Source organism: Anopheles merus, chromosome 2R, assembly GCF_017562075.2.
Source record: "Anopheles merus strain MAF chromosome 2R, AmerM5.1, whole genome shotgun sequence".
In the NCBI taxonomy this organism is placed as follows: Eukaryota; Metazoa; Arthropoda; class Insecta; order Diptera; family Culicidae; genus Anopheles; species Anopheles merus.
The window spans coordinates 23132775-23157155 of NC_054082.1; the positions used below are offsets into that span (position 1 = coordinate 23132775).

At 47.7% G+C, this 24381-nt stretch overlaps 4 protein-coding genes across 6 annotated transcripts; 1 reads left to right on the forward strand and 3 right to left on the reverse strand.

The window, feature by feature from the left end:
• Positions 1 to 10709: 10709 nt before the first annotated feature.
• Positions 10710 to 13719, reverse strand: LOC121590395 (tRNA modification GTPase GTPBP3, mitochondrial). Its single transcript, XM_041910047.1, has 4 exons — positions 13698 to 13719; positions 13346 to 13474; positions 12755 to 12931; positions 10710 to 12682 (listed from the first exon to the last, which is right to left on the reverse strand). The coding sequence occupies exons 2-4, from the start codon at positions 13449 to 13451 to the stop codon at positions 11478 to 11480; spliced, it is 1488 nt and encodes a 495-aa protein (XP_041765981.1). The 5' UTR covers positions 13452 to 13474; positions 13698 to 13719; the 3' UTR covers positions 10710 to 11477.
• A 655-nt stretch (positions 13720 to 14374) lies between these two features.
• Positions 14375 to 22137, forward strand: LOC121588153 (protein ENL). Of its 3 annotated transcripts, XM_041905794.1 has the most exons (4): positions 14375 to 14406; positions 14479 to 15103; positions 16465 to 16759; positions 16834 to 22137. In XM_041905794.1, the coding sequence occupies exons 3-4, from the start codon at positions 16579 to 16581 to the stop codon at positions 19797 to 19799; spliced, it is 3147 nt and encodes a 1048-aa protein (XP_041761728.1). In that variant the 5' UTR covers positions 14375 to 14406; positions 14479 to 15103; positions 16465 to 16578; the 3' UTR covers positions 19800 to 22137. The 3 variants fall into 3 exon arrangements, with proteins under 3 accessions (XP_041761728.1, XP_041761729.1, XP_041761731.1); XM_041905795.1 differs by lacking the exon at positions 14375 to 14406 and having other exon boundaries at positions 14413 to 14535; XM_041905797.1 differs by lacking the exons at positions 14375 to 14406; positions 14479 to 15103 and adding an exon at positions 15885 to 15963.
• An 87-nt stretch (positions 22138 to 22224) lies between these two features.
• Positions 22225 to 23459, reverse strand: LOC121588156. The gene has a single exon (XM_041905801.1). The coding sequence runs from the start codon at positions 23457 to 23459 to the stop codon at positions 22314 to 22316; it is 1146 nt and encodes a 381-aa protein (XP_041761735.1). The 3' UTR covers positions 22225 to 22313.
• LOC121588163 (tubulin-specific chaperone A) lies at positions 23414 to 24194 on the reverse strand. The gene is made up of 2 exons (XM_041905813.1): positions 23807 to 24194; positions 23414 to 23714 (listed from the first exon to the last, which is right to left on the reverse strand). The coding sequence occupies exons 1-2, from the start codon at positions 24013 to 24015 to the stop codon at positions 23579 to 23581; spliced, it is 345 nt and encodes a 114-aa protein (XP_041761747.1). The 5' UTR covers positions 24016 to 24194; the 3' UTR covers positions 23414 to 23578.
• Between the last annotated feature and the right edge of the window lie 187 nt (positions 24195 to 24381).

The following is a 24381-nucleotide window of genomic DNA, read 5'->3' on the forward strand; positions in this document are numbered from 1 at the left end:
ATGGCCCCCAAAACTCCAAACTGCCATAGCGAACCAGTGGCTGTCGCATTCGCCATTCGTAATGGGAAACACCACCAAGGATGGCTCACTGCCACGAACAGTACGCCGCTGCACAACGCGGGCAAAGGTGGACGTCTGGGCTGGTTCGGGCGCTAGCGGCCCGCTAGCTCGTCGCGGAATTAAATTATTCTTTGATTTCAAGCATGACCAGTTTGGCGCTTACCAACGTCCGTAAAAAAAAAAAAAAAACCTCGAAGCAAAAACACAACAGCGGCAACAACACGCCGATCGCCGAAACCGAGATCCCCACGCTTGTACATTCCCATCTCATTACAACGCACTGCACACAGCACACGCGGGAGTCGGACTGCCGTATTCGCCCGATTACGGCCAACCTCCACACAGTGCCGACGGCACTTTTTGGTTCAGAAATTTAACCGTACAAACGGGACGGAACGGAGAGGCTCGTGGAACAACGGTAAGGTTTCGAGAATTCAACCACCATCACCGCTGCTGGCGTCATCTGTTGCCAGATGTAGTGCGCAATGCAATGGGACAGTGGATTTAGGAGCGGATTGGTTGGTCGGTTGTTTGGGGAGGGAGGGGGGATGAATGTATGCACGATACGTCTAGCGAATTATTTCTCCCGCATCCTTCTGCAGGGGGGCGTAAAGCTAAGCTCTCTATATCTCTCTCCCTCTCTCTTTCCTCTCACCCGGTAGGCGTAAACCGTATCGGTTAAGCTGATGGTCCACGGTTTAGTCATCGCCATTTGGACTAAAGCTTCTCCATCCCGAATCGTCTGCCTACGTTTTTGGGGGACACTTTGGCTAAAGTTTCCCCTATCGAGAGCAAGCGTGGTGTTGTTGAGCACATTCAATTCAATTTCGTACAAGTGTGGGCATACATTTGCTAGGGTCGACTTACCGAGCGACTGGGACTGGGAACGTCGGCGGAAGCATTAGCGCCGATCTTCCAAACAAAGGTCAAGGGATTAAACTCAAACTTTGGTTCGTATTAGGGTGGTGTCAGGTGTGGTCAAACATAAGCTATTCATCGTTTAACTAATAATAAATGGAAAAATTCTATTTAGAATGGAATTTAATCTTAGCTTTAACAATTTCCCGGCATCCTTTGGGACACTAATCCACCCTTCCTTCAACTCCGTAAGCACACGAGATAGGCAATAATCTTCCGAAAATCGGCTGGCTCAGATACGCAGCTGCTAATTGCTACCAGCTCTACTTTACTGAACTTTAATTTTAAACTTTACAATCTCTTCCAAAAGTCCACAGAGAGAAAAAAACACACTTTTATTTGCTTGCTGCTTCCCTTTCTCTCGCATGCTTTCACTCGCTTTCCCGCCCCGACAAACGCTCACCCAATTCTCAGCCAAACCGATTCCCACTCTAACTAATCCTACCATCCAATGCTCCGGGAAAGCTCGCGTAAGTAAATCATAACTCGGTGTATCGAACTTTTCCAATTAATTATTGCAAAATAATAAATAACCCCGTGCGTCCCAATGCCCTACCTGACCGTCGGTTTACCGCTACCCATCCACCGCCAACCGTGTTGACGTGGCGTCGTTTTCGTGGCGGTCTGCCGGGATAGTGAAATAAAAGCAAATTTACTTTGCGCGTTCGTTTGTTGTTTCGGCGAATGATTTACTTGCGCCCGTGAAATACGGCGGAGCATCAAACCATTCCGCGTGCGATTTGAGTTTTCGGTAAGCAAACGAACGGGCACGTAGCAACAGATTATCCATATTGTGTGGTTTTGGTAGTTTAGAGAGTTTTCGGAGCAACCTTTTCTTTGCTATAATCCACAATGCTATGCAACACGGGCCAGATCTAAATTATTTCTTATGGAAAAAGATACACAATCTCATAAATTAAAGCAATTGAAACAAAAAAAGAAGGATGAAAAGGATCTGAGACCTTACAAATTCTTCCTGATTCTTGTGAAATTCTTCATTTAATTTACTGTCAGTCCGAGTTTTATCGAAGTCAATTTCATTTGCTTGCCTGATTTGCGTTTGCAATTGTGGATCGGAATAGACAGCACTGTTCCTTTCGTGAACCAATCCGAAGAAATTGTATCGAGTTCCGATTTTCAAACCTATCATACGATGGGATTCAACGTACGCATAGTGTAGTATTGAAGCATTAGAACATCTAAAGCTACATCAGGAAGATGCTACCAAAGCAGGGATAGTTGCCGACAGGGATCCGAAAAATGTAATACAGAATCCTTGATTTTTAATTGTAAGGAAACCGTACGACTGAGAGACCCTCACACACGAACAACCCGTAGAACTGGCTGGTTCTGAAGAGTCTGTTTGCAATTGATTTTCACATGTGGACATTCTCCATACTTTCTAGTACTCTGGAATAGCCTTAAGAGTTCGTTTATGCATGGCAAGATCCAATGATGGTCCAAATTTCCAAAGAAGTGTTCGTCCTACGACTACGATGTTCTTTTGCTAGTCATCCATTGCGGGTGAGATCTTTGACCTTTGTTCCTTTAGAATGCGCATAGTAAGAAATGCTGCTATGCGTCAGGTGATGCCAGGTGAGCTACAATATCCCGAAAATCGATCATATTTATACTTTCATCAAACTGTGCAATTATCCTGTCTTTAATTATGTGTTTCTGTAAAAGTCCTTCACAGAAATCGAACACAGGAAAAGAAACTGACGCTGTCTTATCTTTGTTGAAGCTGTGCCTGTTTCTCCCTTCCCCTAAAGAACATAAAGAGAGTTAAACGGCTCAATACCATCAGCGGAAACTCTTAATTCTATCGATAGCTAGCGACATCATTAAATTGTAACACGTAAAATCACAAAGATATGTTGCTACCTCCCATCAACTTGCGTTTTAATGACGAATATCACTGCGCATATAGGACTACAAACGCTCCGAACAATCATTCATGTCCCAGTTCTTTATTGATACGTTTTATTTTAATTACTCACCTCCTGCTCCCGTGCAGCATGCAGCATCGCAAATGCATCGATTTTCAGCGCCAAACGCGTGGCACGATCGGTCCGGGAAACCCTCCCACCAATCATGTAAACCGTAGGTGAACGGCACCTGTCAGGAGAATAATTACTGCACAAAATGGGGAGTCAAACAGGGCCGACGACAGCACAAACACATGCCGGCGTGCGACGTGATTAGAGAAGCTGCCATACCAGCCGGCAGCTTCATCCATCGTCCCGTGTTACCTTGCCGGCGACCACCCCGGACCATCATTCCTCTCTAGCCAAGCGGGGCACAAAGCTTAAAGAAAACGGTGCACCCAAGTGCAGCGGAAGTACCTTTTGTATGTTTTCAACACGACCCATACAGCTGCACCCCAGCTCACGCAGCAAAACGGGTGGGATGATGTTCTCTTTACCGCTCCGCCTAGAAAATTGCTCGCTAACGGCTCGAAGGCAACATGGGACTTCCGCTTTTCCGGACATTTTCCGGCAGAAGCCGGTACTAGGGAGCTTCAATGTGCGCGTGTGTGTGTGAAAGAGAGAGAGAGAGAGAGAGGGAGAGAATGCTGCCGATCTCAACTCGGCACATTAAGAGCAACACGTTTGCATAGTGAACGGGAGAAATTCACGTGAGTGTGGTTGCATATGCAAAAAGGCAATGTAGTATCGAAGATATAGTAAAGAGTAAGAGAAATATATAACGAGAGAGAGAGAGAGAGAGAGAGGGCCTGAATCTTTTTAAATACACTTTTTGAACCCACCTGTGTTGGTTGCTTGTTGGGGGGATCATCTCGTACTCTCCTTCCTTTGCCGCGGGGCAACTTTGCTCACCCGACACTGCAAGCAGGGGATGGGCAGCCAACCGGGGGGGGGGGCAGCAAAACTTGTACACATTGTACGCAAGCGGACATTCACCGACACCCCGGCAGCGCTACATGAAGTCATTAGAACTTTCAGCGGACGACATAAAATAGCGCAGGAAAAGGTCGGGCGCGGTGCACAGTGGGTTGCGCTGCACCATGCTGAAGCTATCAAAGGGTGCGAAGACAAATGAATGAGATGCAAAAAGGGGAACATCAGACGGCAAGCTTGCGCCTGTACGACCTTTGAGCGGACCGGGATGTGCGTGTGTGTGTGCGTGTGTGTTTCCTCCTGCGAGCAACAGGGCAAAAGGTTGTGTGCACTCGGGCAAAGCAACAGCATTGCTCGGCGGTACCACCTCGTACCGCTCACAGCCGGAAGGCGCCACCGTTCCACATCCGAAGGCAAGCATTCAAACGACCATTTCCCGGGCTGGCTGGCTGGCTGGCTTTCGTTTGTTTTCCTTTTTTTTCTCTCTCTCTCTCTCTCCCCTCGCTAGTTGCTCCGGACGGGGCCTCAGGCTACGGGACTGCCGGATGCATTGGGACCGCCGGTGCATACAGGTCCGCACAGCGCAAACGGAAAACGTCACAAAGTTGTATCGCTTTTCTCACGTCCGCCGGCCGCTCATTCGCAACGGTCGGAAACATCGAGTGAGATTACAGGAAACCGGAACATACCCGTACACGGCTCGAGCCAGCGGCGGCGGAATGACAAACCGGAGACGAAGAACGTTTACACGGTGACAATGGAAACCCGGTGGCACGGTAAAGGTAAGGCGTACTACGTACCGTACCATCATTGCTGCGCACTGTTTGATCATAGCGAATGTTTCCCCAACATTTCGAGGGAATCAATTCGCAAGAAAAATAGCTTACAATCATCGACATGCTAGTTTATTACACTTTTACTTCCTGCATGCTTCCTTTCCACCCTTCATGCATGTAAGCAGCGCAAGCAATTGGGAAATGGTTTTGCAAAGATTGAAGTTAAAGTGTTCTCAGTTTGATGCAATTGCAGGGAGTGTTGGTTCGTCATCGAGAGGGTTGGAATTTTCATTTTAATTTGCGATTGAAGTTATACCAAGTGCGCAAATGTTGGAAAGCTTTTGCAGCTCGGTACCTACATTACATGGTGCGTTCGATACAGATTGGCTGTTGATTATAACGAAGCGTAGAAACACGCTTTGGACCGTTCTCGAGCAAACGTATGTAAATAATGTGACAGACTTTGAGATGAACAAAAACATGGAGAAATGTGAGGAACTGTCGAGGGAGCGACTGAAAATAAATATGCTATTTTCAGCCCACCTTCCCGACAGCACATGACTTTACGTTTGATTAGACTACAAGCAACAATTTAGGAACAAGAATGTGTTCTGGGAGAACTGGAAAGAAAGTTTAACCAGACGAATTGCAATAAACTGTTTTCAACGGACAGTTTGGTCAATGTCTATCAACGCACTCTGGCAGCTGGGACATGAGACATGAAAAATGTAAGGAAGTTGACAGGTACGAGACGATTTTTATTCTTGTTTATTCGAGATATCTGACGGGGAGCCTGCATATGACTCTATACGTTTGTTCGAGCCTGGTGTCTGATGTTCGTTTGGTGACAGAACGCGGTGTAAGTCTTCAACCAAATCTTTAAAAATCCGTCCGCGTAGTCCTCTATGGGTACGAGTCTTGGACTGTGCTAACAGAGGACGCCAATGCACTCGCCATTTACGAACGGTGGATGCTAAGGACTATCTTTGGCGGTGTGTGCGAGCAGGGCGTGTGGAGAAGGAGCATGAACCACGAGCTAGCTGAGCTGTTTGGCGGTGCTGATATCCTGACGGGTATCAAAGCCGGAAGGATACGATGGCTAGGGCACGTGATGAGGATGCCGGACTCATGCTCCACCAGGAAGGTGCTCGTCAGCGACCCGTTCGGCACGAGGCGTAGAGGAGCACAGCGAGCTCGTTGGCTGGATCAGGTGTAGTCGAACCTGTCGGAGATCGGAAGCAGCCGTAGTTGGAGGACTGCAGCCTAGGACCGAGTTTCCTGGAAACGGATTGGCGTTCTGGCCATGTGTACTAGACGTGCTCGTACATGAGCAGGCCAAGAAGAATACGAAGAAGATACATCTATAATCTACCTCAAATTCCCCGTGTTGTTGAAGGTTTCTGAACCTCAGCAGTTTGCGTTGTCTACTGATGTCTTCGTTCGATGCTACAAATGGCATATTGTTGACACATGTCCAACATTTAAGCATTCCACAATTTAAGATAATGCCTTAGAGGATGTAATGACAGGCTTTTACTGTTGGCTATAGTATGAATGCTTTAGAAAACTAAAGGTTTGGGGACATTGTTTAGGATTTAAATGCGCCAAAATGTAGGCAATTTGTTGTACACGTGAAGTAAGCCGTAAAACCAATAGTAGTGCCATCTCGAGGTAATGACACAACTATTGCACACTTCACAGTAGCGCCATCTACGTGATTAGTTATGTAAATCATGGGTGATGTATTGACTAATAATTAGGAAACATTTGTATGTTCACGGAAAGAGGGGAAATTAAGCCAGCGTACAAACCCCAAAATGTAAACATCGCTAGCGGAGCACAGCACTTTGTAATAAGTACCCGAAGAAATATATGCAGAATTCAGTTTAAACAGCACAGATTGCGGAGTCAGAATTTATTGTTCTACATCTTCAAATCACCCAGCTGGCAAATCTTGTACAGAGTCCTTGGCGGGTAGCTCTTACTTGACACTTGTCAGCGCTCTCAGGTGTATTTGGTATCGTGCTGATTTTTGCTCCCTTTGAAACTCGAATCGCGAGTTTAAGGTAATCTAGTGTAGGGCGCAATCCTACACAGACATGGTCCGTACTTGCTAGTGTAATTTAGATGTTCACTAGCGCATCTGGCGGCGGCGGCGGCTGGTGGAAGCTTTTTGCCAAATAATTTGGAGCCGCTTCAGAAAACACCACAAATATAAGATAGCATTTTCGAGTTGCTATAGATAGTGTGTTGCATTCAAAGGTCCCGGAACCCTGGAAAATGCTTGGAAGAGTAGAAGCGGGATAGCCGTTATCAGCTGCTATCACCAAGTGCCTTTAACGCCATTTAACGTAACGAATTGCTAGTTACTAAAAATAACAAGGCCTAGCTGACAATCAGTCGTTTCCACGTATCCGAGGAATCCCCAACAAGCCACTCAATTATTGGAAATTGAAAAACTATCCCACAAATGTTTGCTACTAATCAGTGCCACTTACAGCGCTCTTCCGTGTGTACTTCCCGTTTCATCGTTGGCCGTAGCGAAAGTGGGAAGTTTATCTTCACCAGCTTGCGCAAAGCAATATACCTCGTCGCGTTGGCGGCCTCTAAATTAAGCTTTAAACTAAGCAGAAAAACTTTTGTTTTCCACAACACATCAGCCCCTGGTGTCTACGGACAACTAGACTCCTCCGCACCGCGACTAAAATTCTGCCAGCAAGCGAAGATAGTGCAAGCATCTCACACCACACTCTCTGCACACTCAAAGGACGTGTATTGGCAAGTCAACCTTTTGCTTTAATAACTTTTGACGGCATGGTAGGGTGCTGGAAAATGGGACTAGAACCACCTTCATAGACACTTTACATCGCGCTGCCACTCACGGTCATGGTCGCTTCCGTCTGGCTGCACTCACTGGCTGGATCGGTGGAACCCGTTAAACGACCGGAACTGACTGGTTTGATAGGATCGCCAGGATATGTGGTTTTCTTGATTTTATATCTCTCCGGCTCTCTTTTTCCACTAACACAAAAATGCGCCACCCTCTTTGCGAAATCTACCTCCACCAACGACGTGGCTGGCTGCTTGGTGATTAAAATGCAGCAGTCTTTTCCGCAATGACACACACACACGCACACACACACGCACAAAAAGACGCGTCTCCCTCGATGGCCGTGGATTATGGGGGTTTTCCCCTCGGTTTTTATGCCTTTTCGCGTGTGCAAAAACAAAAGATCCACTTCTGACCGGGTGGTAAGGGCATGCGGCACCAACAAACGGGACAAGTAATTTATTTCTTATTTATTCCACGCTTCCCGCGAAACGCTGCAATGCCATTCCGGTACGACTGGTTCGACGGAATGCTGCCGCTGCTTTTCCCTCTGTTCTTTATCGGTTGGGCCAGCATTTCTGTCCCTTTTTGTTCCCTGCGCGTGTCCCCATCGTCGTGAGTGAATTAGAAGGTTCACAAACATCCTCTCACCATTTAAGAACGCGGGCTAAAACTGTACGTCTTTGTGTGTGTATGTGTGTCAGCCTATTCCAATCGGCTCCGTGTCGGCCGTACTTTCTGCGCCTAAATTTATCACGCAACGTGGCGGGACAGTCCAGTTAAAGCTCTTATTATCATGTTAATTAAATTGTCCACTTTCCGGCGTTGCGGTGGCAGAGGCATCGTTTTCGTGAAATGAATCATTCCGAGTCTTCCGAGAGTGCCGAGAATCTCGAGCGGCGATTCAAGATAAAGCACCCTTCCGCCTCGGCACTATCCAATTAGCTTGCCCAGGAAGGGAAGAGAATGCCCCTCGAAAACAACAACCCTTAACACTTTAAATCGAACTGCGTGAATTCTGTGCACGCTTCCAGGAAACGCGAGATTCCAGAAGTTTGAAGGGCTGTGAGGGGATCGAATCGCGCGGTATCGGCGTAACGCTTCCAAACTGCCGCTTCCTCTTGTGGCGCTTTTGTGGGTGCTGCGCAACAACTTTTCAAGAAATACCCCCCAAACTGCTGCGGAGAGCCGTGGTCGTGGAGGGGAAAGCACAATGCGATGGAAGTCCCACGGTCCCCGTTCCCCGATTTGGGGTGGGATTCATTTCGATCTTCTCACTCGACGGTCGGCCGTTATCCCCCCTCTCTCGGAGATAATAATCCTTTTTCGTCTTATCCGTTCGCCCTGCCGCTGTGGTACGTTGCAATCAGGCGCACCGGCAACAACCCGAAATAAAAACAAAAATAGATCATCCCGCGCACGTGACCGAATCGGTGGTAGCTGCTTGCGCGGCCCCCATATGCTAGCCTAGTGGGTCAGGTGTGATGGAGGGATTTATGTGTACGTGGGTATCGGCCGTATCGGAACAGCGGGCCGCACAAGGCAAGGACCACCACTCACTAGAAGCTGTCTCCAAACTTTCGTCCAACCTCGTACCGTGCTGCTTCGTCGGGCTCTTGGATCCATGCTTGGACCTATCTTTCTTCGTAGTTTTGGTGGTCATGTTTCCCCCCACACACCAAACCGAGCTGTTCTTTGTGGCTAGTTGTCTTACCCTGTTGTTGTGCAATGAATCGTTCGTTCGTTCGTTCTTTTCATTTTTTCATTTTTCAACTTGATCGATCGAACCCGAAAATACGAAGCACACGTCCTTTATCACCACGGGAACTGACGGTGCAAAACTTCTGCTCGCTGCACATAGCGCAGACACAACCGGCCAAGCTGAATAGTTTCGCTGCGAAGCACTGCGTCCGATTCCGGATCCCGGGATGCATCTGGGTAGTAAATAATTTTGATACTTCAACATCTGTTTCGAATGGGTGGAGTAAATGTACTTTTCAGTTCATTCCATCCATCGTTTTCGTTCTAAACCGGTTTTCACACATATGGCTTAAGATGGATTTTTGTTTTTTTTTGTTTTTTTTTTGTTGATAATTCTGGCCTTTCTGTTGAAAACTTTGTTGGGCCTCGATCGAAGTTTTACGTTCTAGAAAATAATGTTCTGTCACGTACGAAACACACAAAAAAACTGCTTCCAGTGGGAAGTTCACTACGAAGCAGGCAATTAAATGTGGAACAATTAGCAATGCCAAAACTGTGGATTAAATATAATCAGAATGTTTTGTGTTTAAAAAAAACCTTGCAATTGTTGACGGGTATAATAACCTGCTGGTTGACGAATCTATCATACGATCTACTCATACAAGATAAATAAATATGTAATAATTAAGTAAGTAAATAAATTAAATGAAATTAAATGAAATTAGATAAATTAACTAATTAATCAATCAATCTATCAACAAAAGCCGGTCTCGTTGTAGTCGTCAACTCGTACGACTTAACAACATGCCCGTCAGGGGCTCAAGCCCCGAATAGACCGTGCCGCCATACGGTTGGACTAACTATACTACTATGGGGGGAAATCAACAAGTCACGGAAAGCCAAGCCCACAAGTGGTACAGGCGCGCCTTGACCGACAACGGTTGTTGAGCCAAAGACAAAAAATCAATAAAAGATAGTAGTAATCATTCTAACTTGTCTGGGCATCATGATCAGATATAACAGACAAAATTCCAAAGCAGTTAATTATGTTGCATATTCTTTTCTGGCTTGTTCCACACTATGATATGTTAAAATCTATGAAAAAATGGAAATAAAATTCCATTCAAATGTGTGGAACAAACAGTTTATCAAGAATTTGGGGGAAATATGCTAGAACCGGGAAAATGATCAATCTATTACCCTTCTCTATGTGGAAGGAATTGAAATTGAAGCGTATATTTCTGAATAACGATGGATCAGATGACTATATAAAAAATGTAATTAAGGATAAAGCGAATATCAATCCGCGATTAAAGACTACAGCTTATTCATGTGCTGAGCCTTATGATTTTCAGTTTTTTTTTATGTAAGTAAGGAAAAAAACTGAAAATCATAATGCTCAGCACATGAATAAGCTGTAGTCTTTAATCGCGAATTAAGAACATTCAATTACTTTAAAAAAATATACAAAAATATTGATCAACCTCTTATAACGCAATCAAACGATGATCTTGTTAAGTTATTGTATCGTTTTATTAAGTAATAGTGGCGCTCAAAGATGAAATTTCAACAGTTTATCTAACATAACTAACATAAAGTACAAGGCGCCTCCACGGGAAAACCTGAACCGTCATATTTGAGCTGATTTTAAGTTAATGTCAAAAATAATGGTAAAGGTAAGTACTACTTAACCATATTCATCTTTTAAGTACGATAAAGCTACAATTGTGCCTCGACACTGGTAGGCTGACCAGTTCGATGGCACTAGTTACACCAAACCCCAGCAGACAGGTTAGGCTGAACCAGGATAAAACAGGTTTAGTTTGACATAGCTCATCGCTTCACAACACAACATTAGCATTAGCAACGATGTATCCTTCCTTTTGGTTGTAAATGCTAATCCTTCTGCTGCTGACACGCCTGTATGTCCACCGTGCGTCAATGTTACGATACGCCATACACACAGACACAGACGTACACACTTCACGTGCTCCCGGCGGTCATAACGAGATCAAACGCGCTGATCCTTGCTAATGTGTGTTCCGAGAAAATACTATCAACAAGGTTAAATGACTGCAGGGCTGGGCTGCTGTGCCAGTACGGCAGGCATCCTTTGCCCTGTCAGCACCGGATATGAGCGGGCACACAGAGCAGCCGTACCTAGAAAAGAAAATGATTGTAAAGAGCTAATGCGCTACAGAAACAAGCTAGGTGTTTATCAAAACCTCGTTTCGCAAACTGTTCGCTATAATTGGATAACCAATGCGAGCTTTCGGCTGCTTTCAATCCAACCCAAACCTGTGGCGTTCTCTTTTTTTTTTTTTCTTTACTTTATTTCCCGATGCAAAACGTGCTAAATATGACGTCAAGTATTTCCTCCGTCTCCACCGTGCCCGTTATCTTGCCGATGCAACGCACCGCATTCCGCAGGTGATGCGTAACAATCGCCAGATCCCGGTTCGATGGACCAGTTTCGTGGAAATAGTCTCGGAATCGCTCCAGGCACGCTAAACACTGCTTCAGATGGTAGCGGTGTCGCTCCTGGCTGATGGTTGGACTTTCGACCGAAGGATCACCGCACAGCTGCACCAGACGTGTTTTAAGCCGCTCGAGAAACTCCGGCAAACCGGACTGCGTTTGGCAGGACAGAAAACTAAAGCTGTTGTTATGCGCTGACAGCCGCTCCCGTGTTCCATCAGTCAGTAAGTCACATTTGTTCAACACTATCAGCATGCGGGACATCATATCCGCGTCAAGGCCAAGCGTTTGCATGTACTCCCGCAGGTAAGTATCCATTCGGTCGACCGTTTCGACACGTGAAGCGTCCACCACCAACAGCAACAGATCGGCACTTTCCACATACGTTCGAGCACGTGCGATGCCTTCACTTTCTACCACATCTTCCGTGCCCTGCCGCAGCCCGGCAGTGTCGCCCAGTATCACTGGATAGCCACCAATGTCGTAGTGCGACTCTACGATGTCCCTTGTCGTACCGGCGATGCTCGTTACGATCGACACGTTGCGCTGGCTGAGCAGATTGATCAGGCTACTTTTACCCACATTGGGCGCACCAACGATGGCCGTTCGCACACCGTTCCGGAGCCGTTCTCCGCGCCTATTGTCGTTCAGATGGGCTTTCAGTTGTCCGATTACGCCTTCAATGTTCTGCACCGCTACGCTCAGCACATTATCATCGACGTCCTGATCTTCGGCAAAGTCTATATAAGCTTCGATGCTGGCAATAGCCTGGACGAGCTGAGAGCGCAGATTGTTGTAAAAGCACGACAGCTGCCCATTTGCTTGCCGTAGTGCTTGCTTCCGCTGCGCTTCCGTTTCGGCGTGGATCAAATCCGCCAAACCTTCCACTTCGGTAAGATCCATCTTCCCCGCGTAGAACGCACGTTTGGTAAACTCGCCCGGTTCCGCTATTCTAGTGTCGGGAAATGTGGCTAAGCTGTCGTACATGGCGGACACTATGGCCGTGCCTCCGTGGACGTGAAACTCAATCGTGTCCTCGCCGGTAAAGCTTTGAGGGCCTGTACAGTAAAAATAAAGGGAAATCATAACCAGTTCAAGTTCAAAAGGCTGGCTGATATAGCTGATATTACCTGGGAACCATAACAAAAGACCTCGATCTATCATTGCGTTCGTTTGACCGTGGAATATTTTTGTCAGTACGGCTCGCCTCGGTTCCGGAAACGACTTTAATCGAGTTTTTTTGTCGATGATGGCACGTGAGGCTGAGCCGGACACTCTTATTACTGCTACGCCACACTTTCCGAAACCTAAAATGGGACGAGTAAATAAAAAAGCATTAGAATGTATAACAACATAGCATCTGTTCGATTCATGAACTGAATCACAACAAATGAACTGAAAACTGAAATCCACAAACCTAATAAGGGGCTTGAAAATATTTCCAATCATATTAGCAACTTCACTATGCCACATTCATAAAAATAATTCTTTAAATTTTTTTGGTAATTTAACGACCGAAAATTTTGAATTTAGGCGCAATCCATTCAAATTTGACAACACACCCATCTGTGACATCTGTGCTACTGGGAGACAGCTGATCCGAAAGTAAACAAACCCGCAACAAAAACAATACAGGCGGTACAGCCAATTGGAAATTCCAATTTTCTAGCTCTTCTGCATGCAATTTTCACTTTCAGCGTTTTATGATATCCGTTGCTTACCTGAAGATAGACCAAAGATTGTCGAGCTATTTCGTACGGTTTGCCGTACCGTTGTATTAAAAAACTGTTTCATCAACATTGCACCGTACCAGCGAGTGGTCAACATTTTCCCTAGACTGTTTATCACGACTGAAATGCGCGATATATTATTGCATAATATAAACAACAAAAAGCACGTTAAAATGATTTACACGTTTTTTGGTAAATTAAGCGTTCACTTCCACTCGCCTATAGAAAAACAAAATGTAAATTGCACGTGTGAGAACGCTAGTGCAGTTGTTTTATTTATGTTACTTTGACACATGCATTGCGCCTGCATTCTGAGTTTGATTGGAAGGAAATAAAGAATTACTATATTAAACCAAACATCTGTTGGTGGCACTAAATCGTAGCAAATAAAATCATAAATTTTCTAACTTCCATAATAAAGTTCCATGCAGAAAAAGATGGCATTTCAGAAAAATGAACGACAAGACTGTGGCCGTGGCTTAACTTCTCGATGTTTGTGTTATCTGACACCTAGGTGGCGCTGGTGTCGAACAAAAGTGTATTTGGAATTGTCGTTATGCTCATTCAGTTTTCCATTACATTTCATTTCACACTCATTTTCTCGATCAATTGCTTTTGAATGAACTCAAACGAATGCGAAGATTTATGCAGTTTTGTCACAAAAAAATTAAAATTTCAACACGATTATGAACACCATTCGCATTACACCTTCGTTACGAGACGTTACATTGTAGCTGTCAAAATATCGCTTCATTTTTTTTCATGGCAGACATTTGACTGCAGCCTCATGTTTACCAAATGCACACACATTTTGATGCAAAAAAGTCCAGAATCGATTGAAAAAGGTGTGACGATGTGTTTTTGCTACCTTTTGCATCTAATTTCTGGCCAACTTACTGCATCTTCTAGATGGTAGCATACGAAAACCCCGCTCCCCACGCTGACCTATTTTAACCGTCATCTTCAAACTATTCAAAAAAAAATAAAGCAGACACAAAAATGTCACTGTCAACACTCTGCGTTTGCGCCCCCACTTTCCACACATCGTACAGGTTCGTAGCGAAAGACAGATATTCTTTTTTCTCTCATCCCTACTGTAACCCCGTACATACACTCATCCACAGGGGATGTGCCACAGGGCATAAGGCAACATATTCGCGCAAACTAATCGCGGTAGCGAGGTAATGTGTGCATCGGTAAAGCTGTAAAGTGTGATAAACACATCGTGCGCTGCATCGCATTGGCGCATTCGAGGGTGTGTGTAAAAAGTGTTTCGCCACGGGGCCCAAGGAAACCGAGTGCTGTGTGGTTCTAGGCCGACCCCCTGGTGGCCGAGGTGGTGGTGGTGCGGTGATCGATGCGAGTGAAAACGTCGCTTTTCACGAGACCACCGCAGCGCGTCCGCGTTTCGATGTCAAAGTGTGTGTGTGTTTTCCATTCCCCCTACTGGAAGCCTAACGCCGAGCTACGGCCGACCCGTCAAGAAGTGGCGCTGCCGCTGGCTTGTACCTGCGTGCGTGTGTAGCAGCAGCAGCCACCGCTTCCAGACATCCAGATTGTGCCAATATCGGTGAAATTTAGTCGCGAAAACCCGAATGCTGCGTGCAAGCAGCAAATTTGCAAACAAAACAAACGGAGAACGTTCAAAGTGAGCCGCTAACCCAGCGGCAACAACGGGGGTGGTTGGTTGTGTTATTGCGTACCAAAAGAGACATCCCCCGCAGCAACCCTTGCTGGCTGTGCGTTTAGGTGAGTAAAGGTGCACTTGTAAGCAGCAATCCCATTGCACCGACGCCTCAAAATAGGCCCGCAAGGCGGTGGAAAGTTGGGTCGCAAACAGGCACACAATCAATCACGTCGCGCCAACCAAACAGTGTACCGCCACAAGGCTGCACGGTGCTTTTCCTTCCCCGTGCTGCTAATGTGCATATTCATTAGGGATACCGAAAGCCATCCGTCTCATGCATTGCTGACAGAAGGCCTTCCTTAGCCTAGCGACGGAATGAGCCTACTCTTCCTAACTGGAGTTTATATGCGTGCCAGAGACGGAAGTGTTTGTGGTTTGTTGCGGTTCCTCCGAACCCATTTGATTGTCCCTCCATGTGTTTGGAAGAGAATTGTTTTGCGGTTAACCATATGGTAATTCAGTTTGTTATCTCGTGCGAAAACATAGCTCTCCGGCCGTCCGGGAAAAAAGTAGACCATGTGTATGGGTCTCGAAACGAAAAAAAAAACTATCCACATTTCTCTCCCATCGCCCAGAAAAAGCAGAAAGTTGACCGGGAAGTATTTTCCGGCCGTGGATTTGGTGGCGCTGCTGCTAGAATGTTATGTAAATAATAACACGATGCGTATGCCGATGCAATGCAATGCATACTGCTGCGCATACAGCGAAATTCACAAAGTATATCGCTCACGAACAAACAAAAACAAACAGCCCTGTAGCACGAATTGAATACAACACCCTACACGATCGTGTGGATTATTCCATCATCCAGCAGCAGGCCGGAACGCAACATTTTGGATGCACACAGTAGTAGTGCTTGCTTGCACCGGCTCCATGGCATGCTGCATGAACGCATGGTGAAAACGCGCAGGTTTCTCAATAGGTGACTTCTCGGGATGTGCGAGGGGAAAAGGGTGGGAGAGAGAGAGAGAGAGGCAAAGAGTGGGTTGCTGTTTGGATTGCTTTGCTTCTGCCCTACGCTTCATCTGCTCCAACTCCCCCCGACTGCCCCATGCCGGGTGCAGTGCGAGAAGAGAATATTGATTTTTTCCCTCCGGGCAAGCAAAGTGTGCCGAAGTTTCTTCGCACCCGAACAAGGAAGAAACTGCAAACAACACACACACACACACACACACACACACCGCATCCTGTACGGCATGCAGGGACACATACCGCCCTTTCGTACTGTGCAAACACAAACACAGAAAAGCTTTCGTCCTTTGCAGGGTGGAGGCGGGTGATTGAAGGATGATGCGTTTTACGGAAAGAGATTTGTACCGTATTATGAGCATGATTTAGGCATCATATAATGTTGATTTGTTTTAAAATTATATTTGTTCTCTAACGCTTTCCTACAAATGACCCATTTTTTTATGCATTCCAGATACCTTTGGCAGAAAAGTGCCCTCCCCCTTCCCAGGAAGCGCTACACAACTCCCACACTCAACCGTGAGCGCGTGGTAACGGAAAAGCTGGCTACCAATACCCCTACCCTGCGATGTCGGTGAAGATCTCGTTCGAAATCGGGCATGTGGCTTCGGTCAAGAGCCGCCCGACGGCGGAAGGCTACACGCACGACTGGGAGCTGTTCGTGCGCGGCCTGGACGGTACCGATATCAGCCACTTTGTCGACAAGGTGGTCTTCAATCTGCACGAATCCTTCCCCAAACCGAAACGAGGTAAGAGCAGCGGCAACAGCAGTGGTAGCGATTGTAAGCGATTGTGTGAATGTAATGTTTGTCCCACTTTCCAGTGTTTAAAGAGCCGCCCTATCTGGTGAAGGAAGCCGGGTACGCCGGTTTCATACTGCCCGTTGAGATTTATTTCAAAAATCGGGACGACCCCAAAAAGACCGTGTACAACTACGATCTCGATCTGACGCCGGCAAAAAATCAGCGCGAAGATTACGTGTTCCACAGCCCGTCGGATGAGTTCCGGCGAAAGCTGCTGAAGGGTGGCGGTTCGATCATACCCGGCAGCGGCAACACCGGCAACAGCGCCAGCAACGAGTACAAAAGCAGTCGCGGTGGGCATGGCGGTGGCGGTGGCGGCGCGACCGACCGCTCTTCCGGTGGCAGCTCCTCCCAGGACAAGAAATCCAAATCGAAATCGTCCTCCTCGGTGGACGATACGAAGGGACAGTTTGCGGAGCTGTTCGGTTCACCGTTTCCGCACAAATCGAGCGGTGGTGGTGGCGGTAGCGGCAGCAAGGTATCGCCGGACCCGAAACTGTCTTCCACCAGCAAGACGTCACCGGCGAGCGGGTCCGGCAGTGGTAAAGCACAGTCGGGCCAGAAATCATCGTCCGATTCGTCGCGAGCGACCCTTCCCGGCTCTTCCAACTCGTCGTCGTCGGCGAACGCCACGTCGAAGGAGAAGGACAAATCTTCCAACTCCTCCTCGTCGTCCTCCTCCAAGCACAAACACTCGAGCCCGAACAAGGAGGGCAAAAAGTCGTCTAACTCGTCGTCCTCTGCCTCGATGTCCGGCACGAGCGGGCTGGCGGAGGAAAAGCACAGCAAAGATAAGAAGGACAAAAGTCACTCGAAAGAGCGCGACAAAGGTAGCAGGGATAAGGGTGCAGCGAACAGCAGCAGCTCCGGTACTGGCAGTGCAGTGCCGAACAGCAGCAGCTCGCAAACCCTGCCCGGCGGGTCCTCCTCGATGAAGCGACCGGTCCCGGCCAGCCCCAAGCGATCGAGCACAAGCAGCACAAATAGCAATAATAGTGTAAGCAACAGCAGTAGCAATCCTACAGTTCCTAACAGCGGCAGCGGTGCTCCGATCGGTGGCCAGTCCGGGGCTAAAAGCTCGGACAGCAAGCGGAATAGCACAACCAACGAGAAGGAGAAGAAGAGTAGCAAAAAGGAGAAGAAAAGCTACGATAAGGATAAGGAGCGGACGGACTCCTCCTCCTCCTCGAACCAGCAGCGAAAGGGCGAACGAAGCGCGGAACCGCAGCCAAAGCTGCCCGCCAACAGCAGTGCGTACGGTTCTGGACCAACCGCCGCCGGTGTGTCGAAAGGGGAAGGCCCCCAGCCGGGAAGTACCGGGAAATCTTCTTCGTCTGGCGGAGGTAGCAAGGGCAGCTCTGCCAGCGCGCCAACCGCGGCTGACACGGGCAAAGAAGGAAAGGTGTCAATGACGTCTTCTTCGAATCGTGACTCGTCGAACGCAACTTCGTCCGCCACCGGTGCCGGCTACACGAAGGACAAAAAGCAGCACCAAAATGCGAATGACTCGAATGCGGCCCCGAAGCCGGACCCGGTGGGAAGTGCGGCGGGAGGAACGGTGGTGCAGTCGGCGAAGGTGCCCGAAAAGAATGACAAGGATCGGGAGAAGGACGACGCGCGAAAGCACAAGCATAAGAAAAAGGACAAAACGAAAGACAAGGAAAAGGATCGATCGGCCACCGGGAAGGATAAGAAGGACCGGAAAGACAAGGACAAACCAACGGGCGTAGAGGGGCCGGCCCCGGCTAAGGGCAGCTACTCGACACCGACACGTGAGCTTGCGGAAAGCAGTGGACCGGGGAAGACAAAAGCGCACGCAAACGCCGCCGCCGCCGCCACCGTCAGTGAATCGACCTCCACCAAACCGACTGGGCACGATCGGGAGAAGACCACCACGGGTAATCTTTTCTCCAGCTCATCGGCAACGCGCCACGGTGGCGCGCCACAGCCGTCGTCCAAGTCGAGCACACCGGTGGTGGAAGCTCCCGGTGGACAGGGCAGTGGTGGCGAGGAGAACTCGAACGATTCGGATGCCCGTACCGGTGGTGGGGGTGGCGAAAACAGTCGTGCACCCTCGACGCTGCCGCCGAACGAGAAGGACTCGGAAGCGTCTAACAGCAGTATCGCCGACCTGCTACCGGCTGGCGGCAGCACCTCCTCTGGCCACGTGCAAAGGCCCCCGTCGGCGACATCGTCCGGTACGACCGGATCGAACAGCCGGACGGCCGATACGAGCGAAAAGTATCACCATCACAAGAGCAAAAAGGACAAATCCTCCAAGGGACAGGGGGCGACAGCTGCAACGCCGCCGATAGAGGCGAAGGACAGTTCCAGCGCGAGCGAGCCGGTGAAGAAACGGAAGCGCAAGAACAAAGACACCGACGCGGAAAAGGTTCAGAAGGATGCACCGGCAGCAGCAGAGCCTACTACGACTGCATCGTCCCGAGAGCGGCGCAGCATTTCGCCACCTTCTCCCCCCGCATCCTCCAACAGTCTAATGGAGCCGCCGACAAAGATACCAAAGAAGGAGGAACACCATGCCGCGGTAGGCGGCGGCAAAGCGTCGTCGGGCCAGGATCCGCTCGACCATTCACTGAACAATAACAACAATAACAACAACAACTTCAAGCAATCGATAGGCGGCGGTGGCGGTGGCGGTGGTGCCGGCCCGGCTGCACCCGAGGACAACGGTACTAGCTCGTTCGGTGGTACCGCCGCGGCCAGCAATCACGGAGGCAGTGGCTCTGCCGGTAGTGGTGGTACGGGCTCGAGCAACGTCTCGCTTACAGGGGACTATATGCTCGAGCTGAAGGACCTGCAGCACAAAATTATGACGCTGCAGGACAACACGGAACTGCAGCGGGTGGTGGAGATGATCGCGGCAACCGGATGTTACGAGATTACGAGCGCCACGTTTGATTTCGATTTGTGCGCGTTGGACGTTATGACGGTGCGAAGGTTGCAGGACTTTTTCGCCACCTCCTGACAGTAGTAGACGCGAAGGCGGGATGGAGCGCCGTGAAGACAAGGACTAAGGTATGCAGTGTGCTGTTGGAATATGTGAGTGAGCCTGTGTGTGTGTATATCTGTGTACCGTACCATTATGAGCTTGTTCGACCATTGCGGGAAAGGAAACACAATGCTTAAAACACTCACCCGTTTCCAGTACTACCTGGGTCGCAGGCGGCTTCGCAGCTAAGGGGCAGCACGTGGGGAGCGTGTAATAGAAGGATTGTAGGTAGATAAATATGTTTCCATAATACGAACAATTTGGACGTGTACACAACCCCGTTCCGTTGCGGTTGGACGATTTCGCTAGGTTACGTTTACCGTTTTTCGCTAGGTTAAGTGACCCTTATCGATCGGACTGAGGAGTGCTGAAAGCTGTTCGTAGAATATTGCACTTAATATGCCTAGATTTTAAGCAAACAAAGCGGCAAACCAGACACGTTACTTTACACCAGATAAAGTGTGCGTGTGTGTGTGTCCCTTAGGATAAGTGAGCTGATGCGTACACATGATTTCATAGCTGTAACCGTACGTGCATTAGATGCACCAAGCACTGAATGCATCCGCTTTTTCAGCTACCCGTTTTTCTTGTCCCGATATAAGTTGAAACAAAAAAAGGTAGAACCAATCATGGGGAATGACAGAGAAAGCGCAAATGTAGTATCAGGAATATTTAGAATGCAACAAAAAGCGTGCAATGCAGTAAGAGAGAAAGTGTAAAGCAAGGGTAAGCGCACATGTTTCAAACGTTGAACTGATTTTTTTTTAAATGCTTACCAGCTGCGTATGTTTATGGAAGGAATGCGTATAAAGTACAAAAAAGTAAAGGTCGGTAAGGAAAGCCTGCGAAAGTCGCACCAGTAACCAGACCACGTTTTACGTGCGCCTTCTTCAAAGAAACCAAATGCCCCATCTCTCAAACGGCCAGTTCTGCGGGGGCATATCATCATGTAGCACGATCCAGTTAGCCGTTAGCTGTTTACATTTCGTGAGTTGTTTTAAACTCCTTACCTTTGTGGGCCTTCTACGTTTAATCTCATGGGCAGTTTTTATGACCTACAAGCGACTACTTTCATTACTACATTAAACGTAAGAAATTCGTTCAGACATATATGTTGGAGCAAAAACAAACAAAAATGCAACTAATAGATCAACTTCCTATCTACGCTCTTAAATTGTTCCTCGGTTCACGTGGCTAAGGGCTAAGGGAAATTCGCTCAATTTGAGCGTACTTTGCAGGATGAGTTCTGCTCCTTATTATATGGCCAGAATAGCTTAGAGATGGATGCGACAGGGTGTGTGCTCTTAGGTGCGAAAGTGTTGAAAAAAAGAACCGTACGTAATTTATTGATGAATTTCATCCCGCAATCTTCAACAATCTCTCGTAGCTGCTAGATACACAACATACGGATTGTGGCGCGCGATATAGCAGCAGAATAAGCGTTTTTTGTACCGGAATGACAGCAGTAGCAGGACGATGTGTGCTGCTATAGACAGCCCGATATAAACCCCGTCAGTGGGGTTAAACAATCGATTGCTGTTGTCGGCCAGTCCTGAGGCCAGTCGGATTAGTTTGTAGCTAGCTTTTTTCATGCGTTTTCAAATCATTTACGTTTGAACACCATACCAGAGGCGCAGAGGAGCTGTAAAATATTGTACCTAAATATTGCAATACTCTTACGGCTTACGGTGTTGTGCACATACGGAGGAAGAGATAGAAGATCGTCTGATCACGCATATATGTAAAAGAAAGGATAGGCTAGGATAGGACAGTATAACACTCTGAAACGATTTTATTTCGGGCGTATCCGTTCGTAGCCGTTATTTTGTAGACTTATAGTAACGTTCTCACATGTTCATGTGTTCTCCCAATTTTATTGTGTTACCATGGTGTAGTGTATAAATGGATAAGTGCAGAGAAGAATTAGAGGGAAGAGGGCTGATGATGACCAGTTTAGTCGGCAGGCGGCAGAGCCTAATTGTACAATTTATTAGACAAAAACAAACAACAACTTTCTCACACAGGGTGCATAGCTAAACACAGGCAAATTGCGAATGAACTGAAATCATCACACACAAACACACAAGTCTTACATAGCTCGTATTGTACATATAGCGTACATACAGTACATTACATACATAACGTAAATTATGCAGCAGCTAACATTATATATATGCAGACCGCGTACCGAAAGACGTGCATGTGTGTGTATATATAATATTTATAATTAATTTGATGCGTTATCAACGTACGCAGTAAGCAGAACCGTAGTATAAAGTAATAAAGATAAAATACACCCCAATTGTCACCAGAAACAGCAGGTTGGCCGTTCGTCGAATGTGAATAATGCTGAAAGAATAATGTTCAGCATAATGCTCTCAACACACACGCACCCAAAACGTTCGTTAGTCATGTTAATGTTTATTAGCCATTTGGATAATTCATCTCACAAATGTAACACCGTCATCATTACAAACTGCTCGTGCACATTCAAACACTGCTGCGGGCGGGGTATCGATGGCTCTCTTTCCCATGTTTGATTTGCTGCCCCCAATCCCGATACACACCCCACTCGGGGAGTGGCTGTTCCGGTGGAAGAATCCACGTGGAAGGAGCAACACTGCCACCAGCATTGTGCGCATTGTTCGGTTCAAAGGGCAAACAAAACTTATCCCATGCCCGGCGTACCGTGACCAGCTCTTGCCACAAATCTTCCTTATCCTTAGATCGGTGGCCAGCTGCTAGCGCACTGTGTGCAGCAGAACCGAACAACACCTTGCGCCAACGGTTCTCCCGGCGCCGGCCCGCATTACCGACGGTCTGGCGGTTTAGCTCATCCTTTAGTCGTTTTTCCTCCTTAACGCACTCGTTCAACTTGCCGCTCCACTCGGCGACGAGTGTGTCCATGCGGTTTCGAAAGCTTTCTTCCAGCTCGGGATCGATCGTGGTTTTGCTGCGCTGGCGTTGTTGTCGCAGGCGAAGGGATTTCTCGAACCGACCCAACACTCGTTTAGCGCGAGCCTTTCGACGCCGAACATCGGTTAGGATGTGCGTTTTCATCTGTAGCTCTTCCCGGGCGATGCGTTCCTGGTTGAGACGTTCCTGCCAGTCCGCTTGCCAGGCTGCAATTTCCCGGAGGCGTTCCACGCGAGACGCTTGCTGAGCTGTTCGATTCGCTTTGAGGCGCTCGTTACGTCGTTTTTGCCATGCTCGCTTCTTTTGCCGGATGGTGAGCTTGTGCGCTAGTTGTTCCTTTCTATTTGCATCTTCCAGTGGTAGTAAAGAATCCACAAGAATGGATTTCAGCTGTTCCGTACGCTGGACCTCTTCGTTCCAGTTTGGATCGTCCTCTTTTAGCTCCTCCAGAACCAACATTGAATGGTGCAGAGTTTGCAAAACGCGCAATGCTTCACATAGTTCTTCCCGGTAGGTGCTAATATTGATCGGCATGGGTGAGGGACTGGATTTACTCTGATGGGGCGTTTTTGTGCTTGATACGCAAGATAGAAACTGTTGCACACAGTGCTCATCGGCTACCCGCAACTGTTCCAACAGTGTGGGATGTGGGAAGGAATCATCAATTTGGGGCGGAGGTCTCGATACGTCCGTCTGGTGCGGCGTGGCACGTGCAGCCATGGTGCACTCAATTTGCGTTAGATAAAAACAGGCAATGGTAAAATTTCGCGTGAATTCGTAAGGTTATGTAGTTCTCTTATTTAGCCTTAAAATTAGTTCTCCACCACGGCAAGAAGCGGTTATGCAGTAATCTTTTGCGGCAAATTTACTTTGGCATCTTCTAGCGCAGCCACGGCCGCTTGATATTGCTCCGTTTCCTTCAGCTCCTCCTCGTTCTTGATCATTTCGGACAGCTCTTCGTGCGCTTTAGCTAAACTGTGTGGGCGACAGGGTGACGAACGGCAGAAACACACATGTTCCATATTAGTTCGGGCGTGAAGAAACGTAGCCCCCCCCCTTCTACTTACCGTCGCTGGCAGTCCGGAATCATCATCATGGATTCCTGCAGTACCTCTTCCTGCTTGCGCAGCACATGGTCGTCCGAGCCGGAAGCTTTCAGTTTGTCGATGCGGTTCTGCTGCGTTACAACTTCCTTCTCGTACACGACCTTTTCCTTGGACAGACGCTTCACAACACCTGTTTTGATGGTTAGCTGGCGCAGGCGAGGATCAGACATTTCCGTTCAATGGAGATGGCCGCACGTGACAAGAAAATGGGAAAAACTGCAGGGAAATTGTTTCCGAAGCGAATTGAAAGGGGAGAAGTATTTTTGTAGCGTGCTGAACTAACAAAGCCGGCTTACTAGATACCGTACCAACGGTGAATTATTAGTCATCGTGCGTCACGAACAGAAAACATGACATGAAGCGAGCGAAGAAAGAAAAAAGGTAAAAAATAACAAAGCGTTGATTTCGCTTATGAAGTTGTGCCGAAAATATTGGTCTGCAAAAATAGGTCTAAATATGTTTTTTATAAGTGCAATATTTTTCTTTAACAAATGCTAATCGTATAATTTGCACAGAAATTCAATAGATCGGAACGT

Excerpts from the sequence above, each read along its gene's own strand:
- LOC121590395 (XM_041910047.1), bottom strand. The coding sequence starts at position 13,451 with ATGTTGACCACTCGCTGGTACGGTGCAATGTTGATGAAACAGTTTTTT. Across the intron at positions 12,932-13,345 it reads AATCTTTGGTCTATCTTCAG|GTTTCGGAAAGTGTGGCGTA; the intron begins GTAAGCAACGGA and ends GTCCCATTTTAG. Across the intron at positions 12,683-12,754 it reads TCTTTTGTTATGGTTCCCAG|GCCCTCAAAGCTTTACCGGC; the intron begins GTAATATCAGCT and ends TTTACTGTACAG.
- LOC121588153 (XM_041905794.1), top strand. The coding sequence starts at position 16,579 with ATGTCGGTGAAGATCTCGTTCGAAATCGGGCATGTGGCTTCGGTCAAG. Across the intron at positions 16,760-16,833 it reads CTTCCCCAAACCGAAACGAG|TGTTTAAAGAGCCGCCCTAT; the intron begins GTAAGAGCAGCG and ends CCCACTTTCCAG.
- LOC121588156 (XM_041905801.1), bottom strand. The coding sequence starts at position 23,459 with ATGGCTGCACGTGCCACGCCGCACCAGACGGACGTATCGAGACCTCCG.
- LOC121588163 (XM_041905813.1), bottom strand. The coding sequence starts at position 24,015 with ATGTCTGATCCTCGCCTGCGCCAGCTAACCATCAAAACAGGTGTTGTG. Across the intron at positions 23,715-23,806 it reads ATTCCGGACTGCCAGCGACG|TTTAGCTAAAGCGCACGAAG; the intron begins GTAAGTAGAAGG and ends TCGCCCACACAG.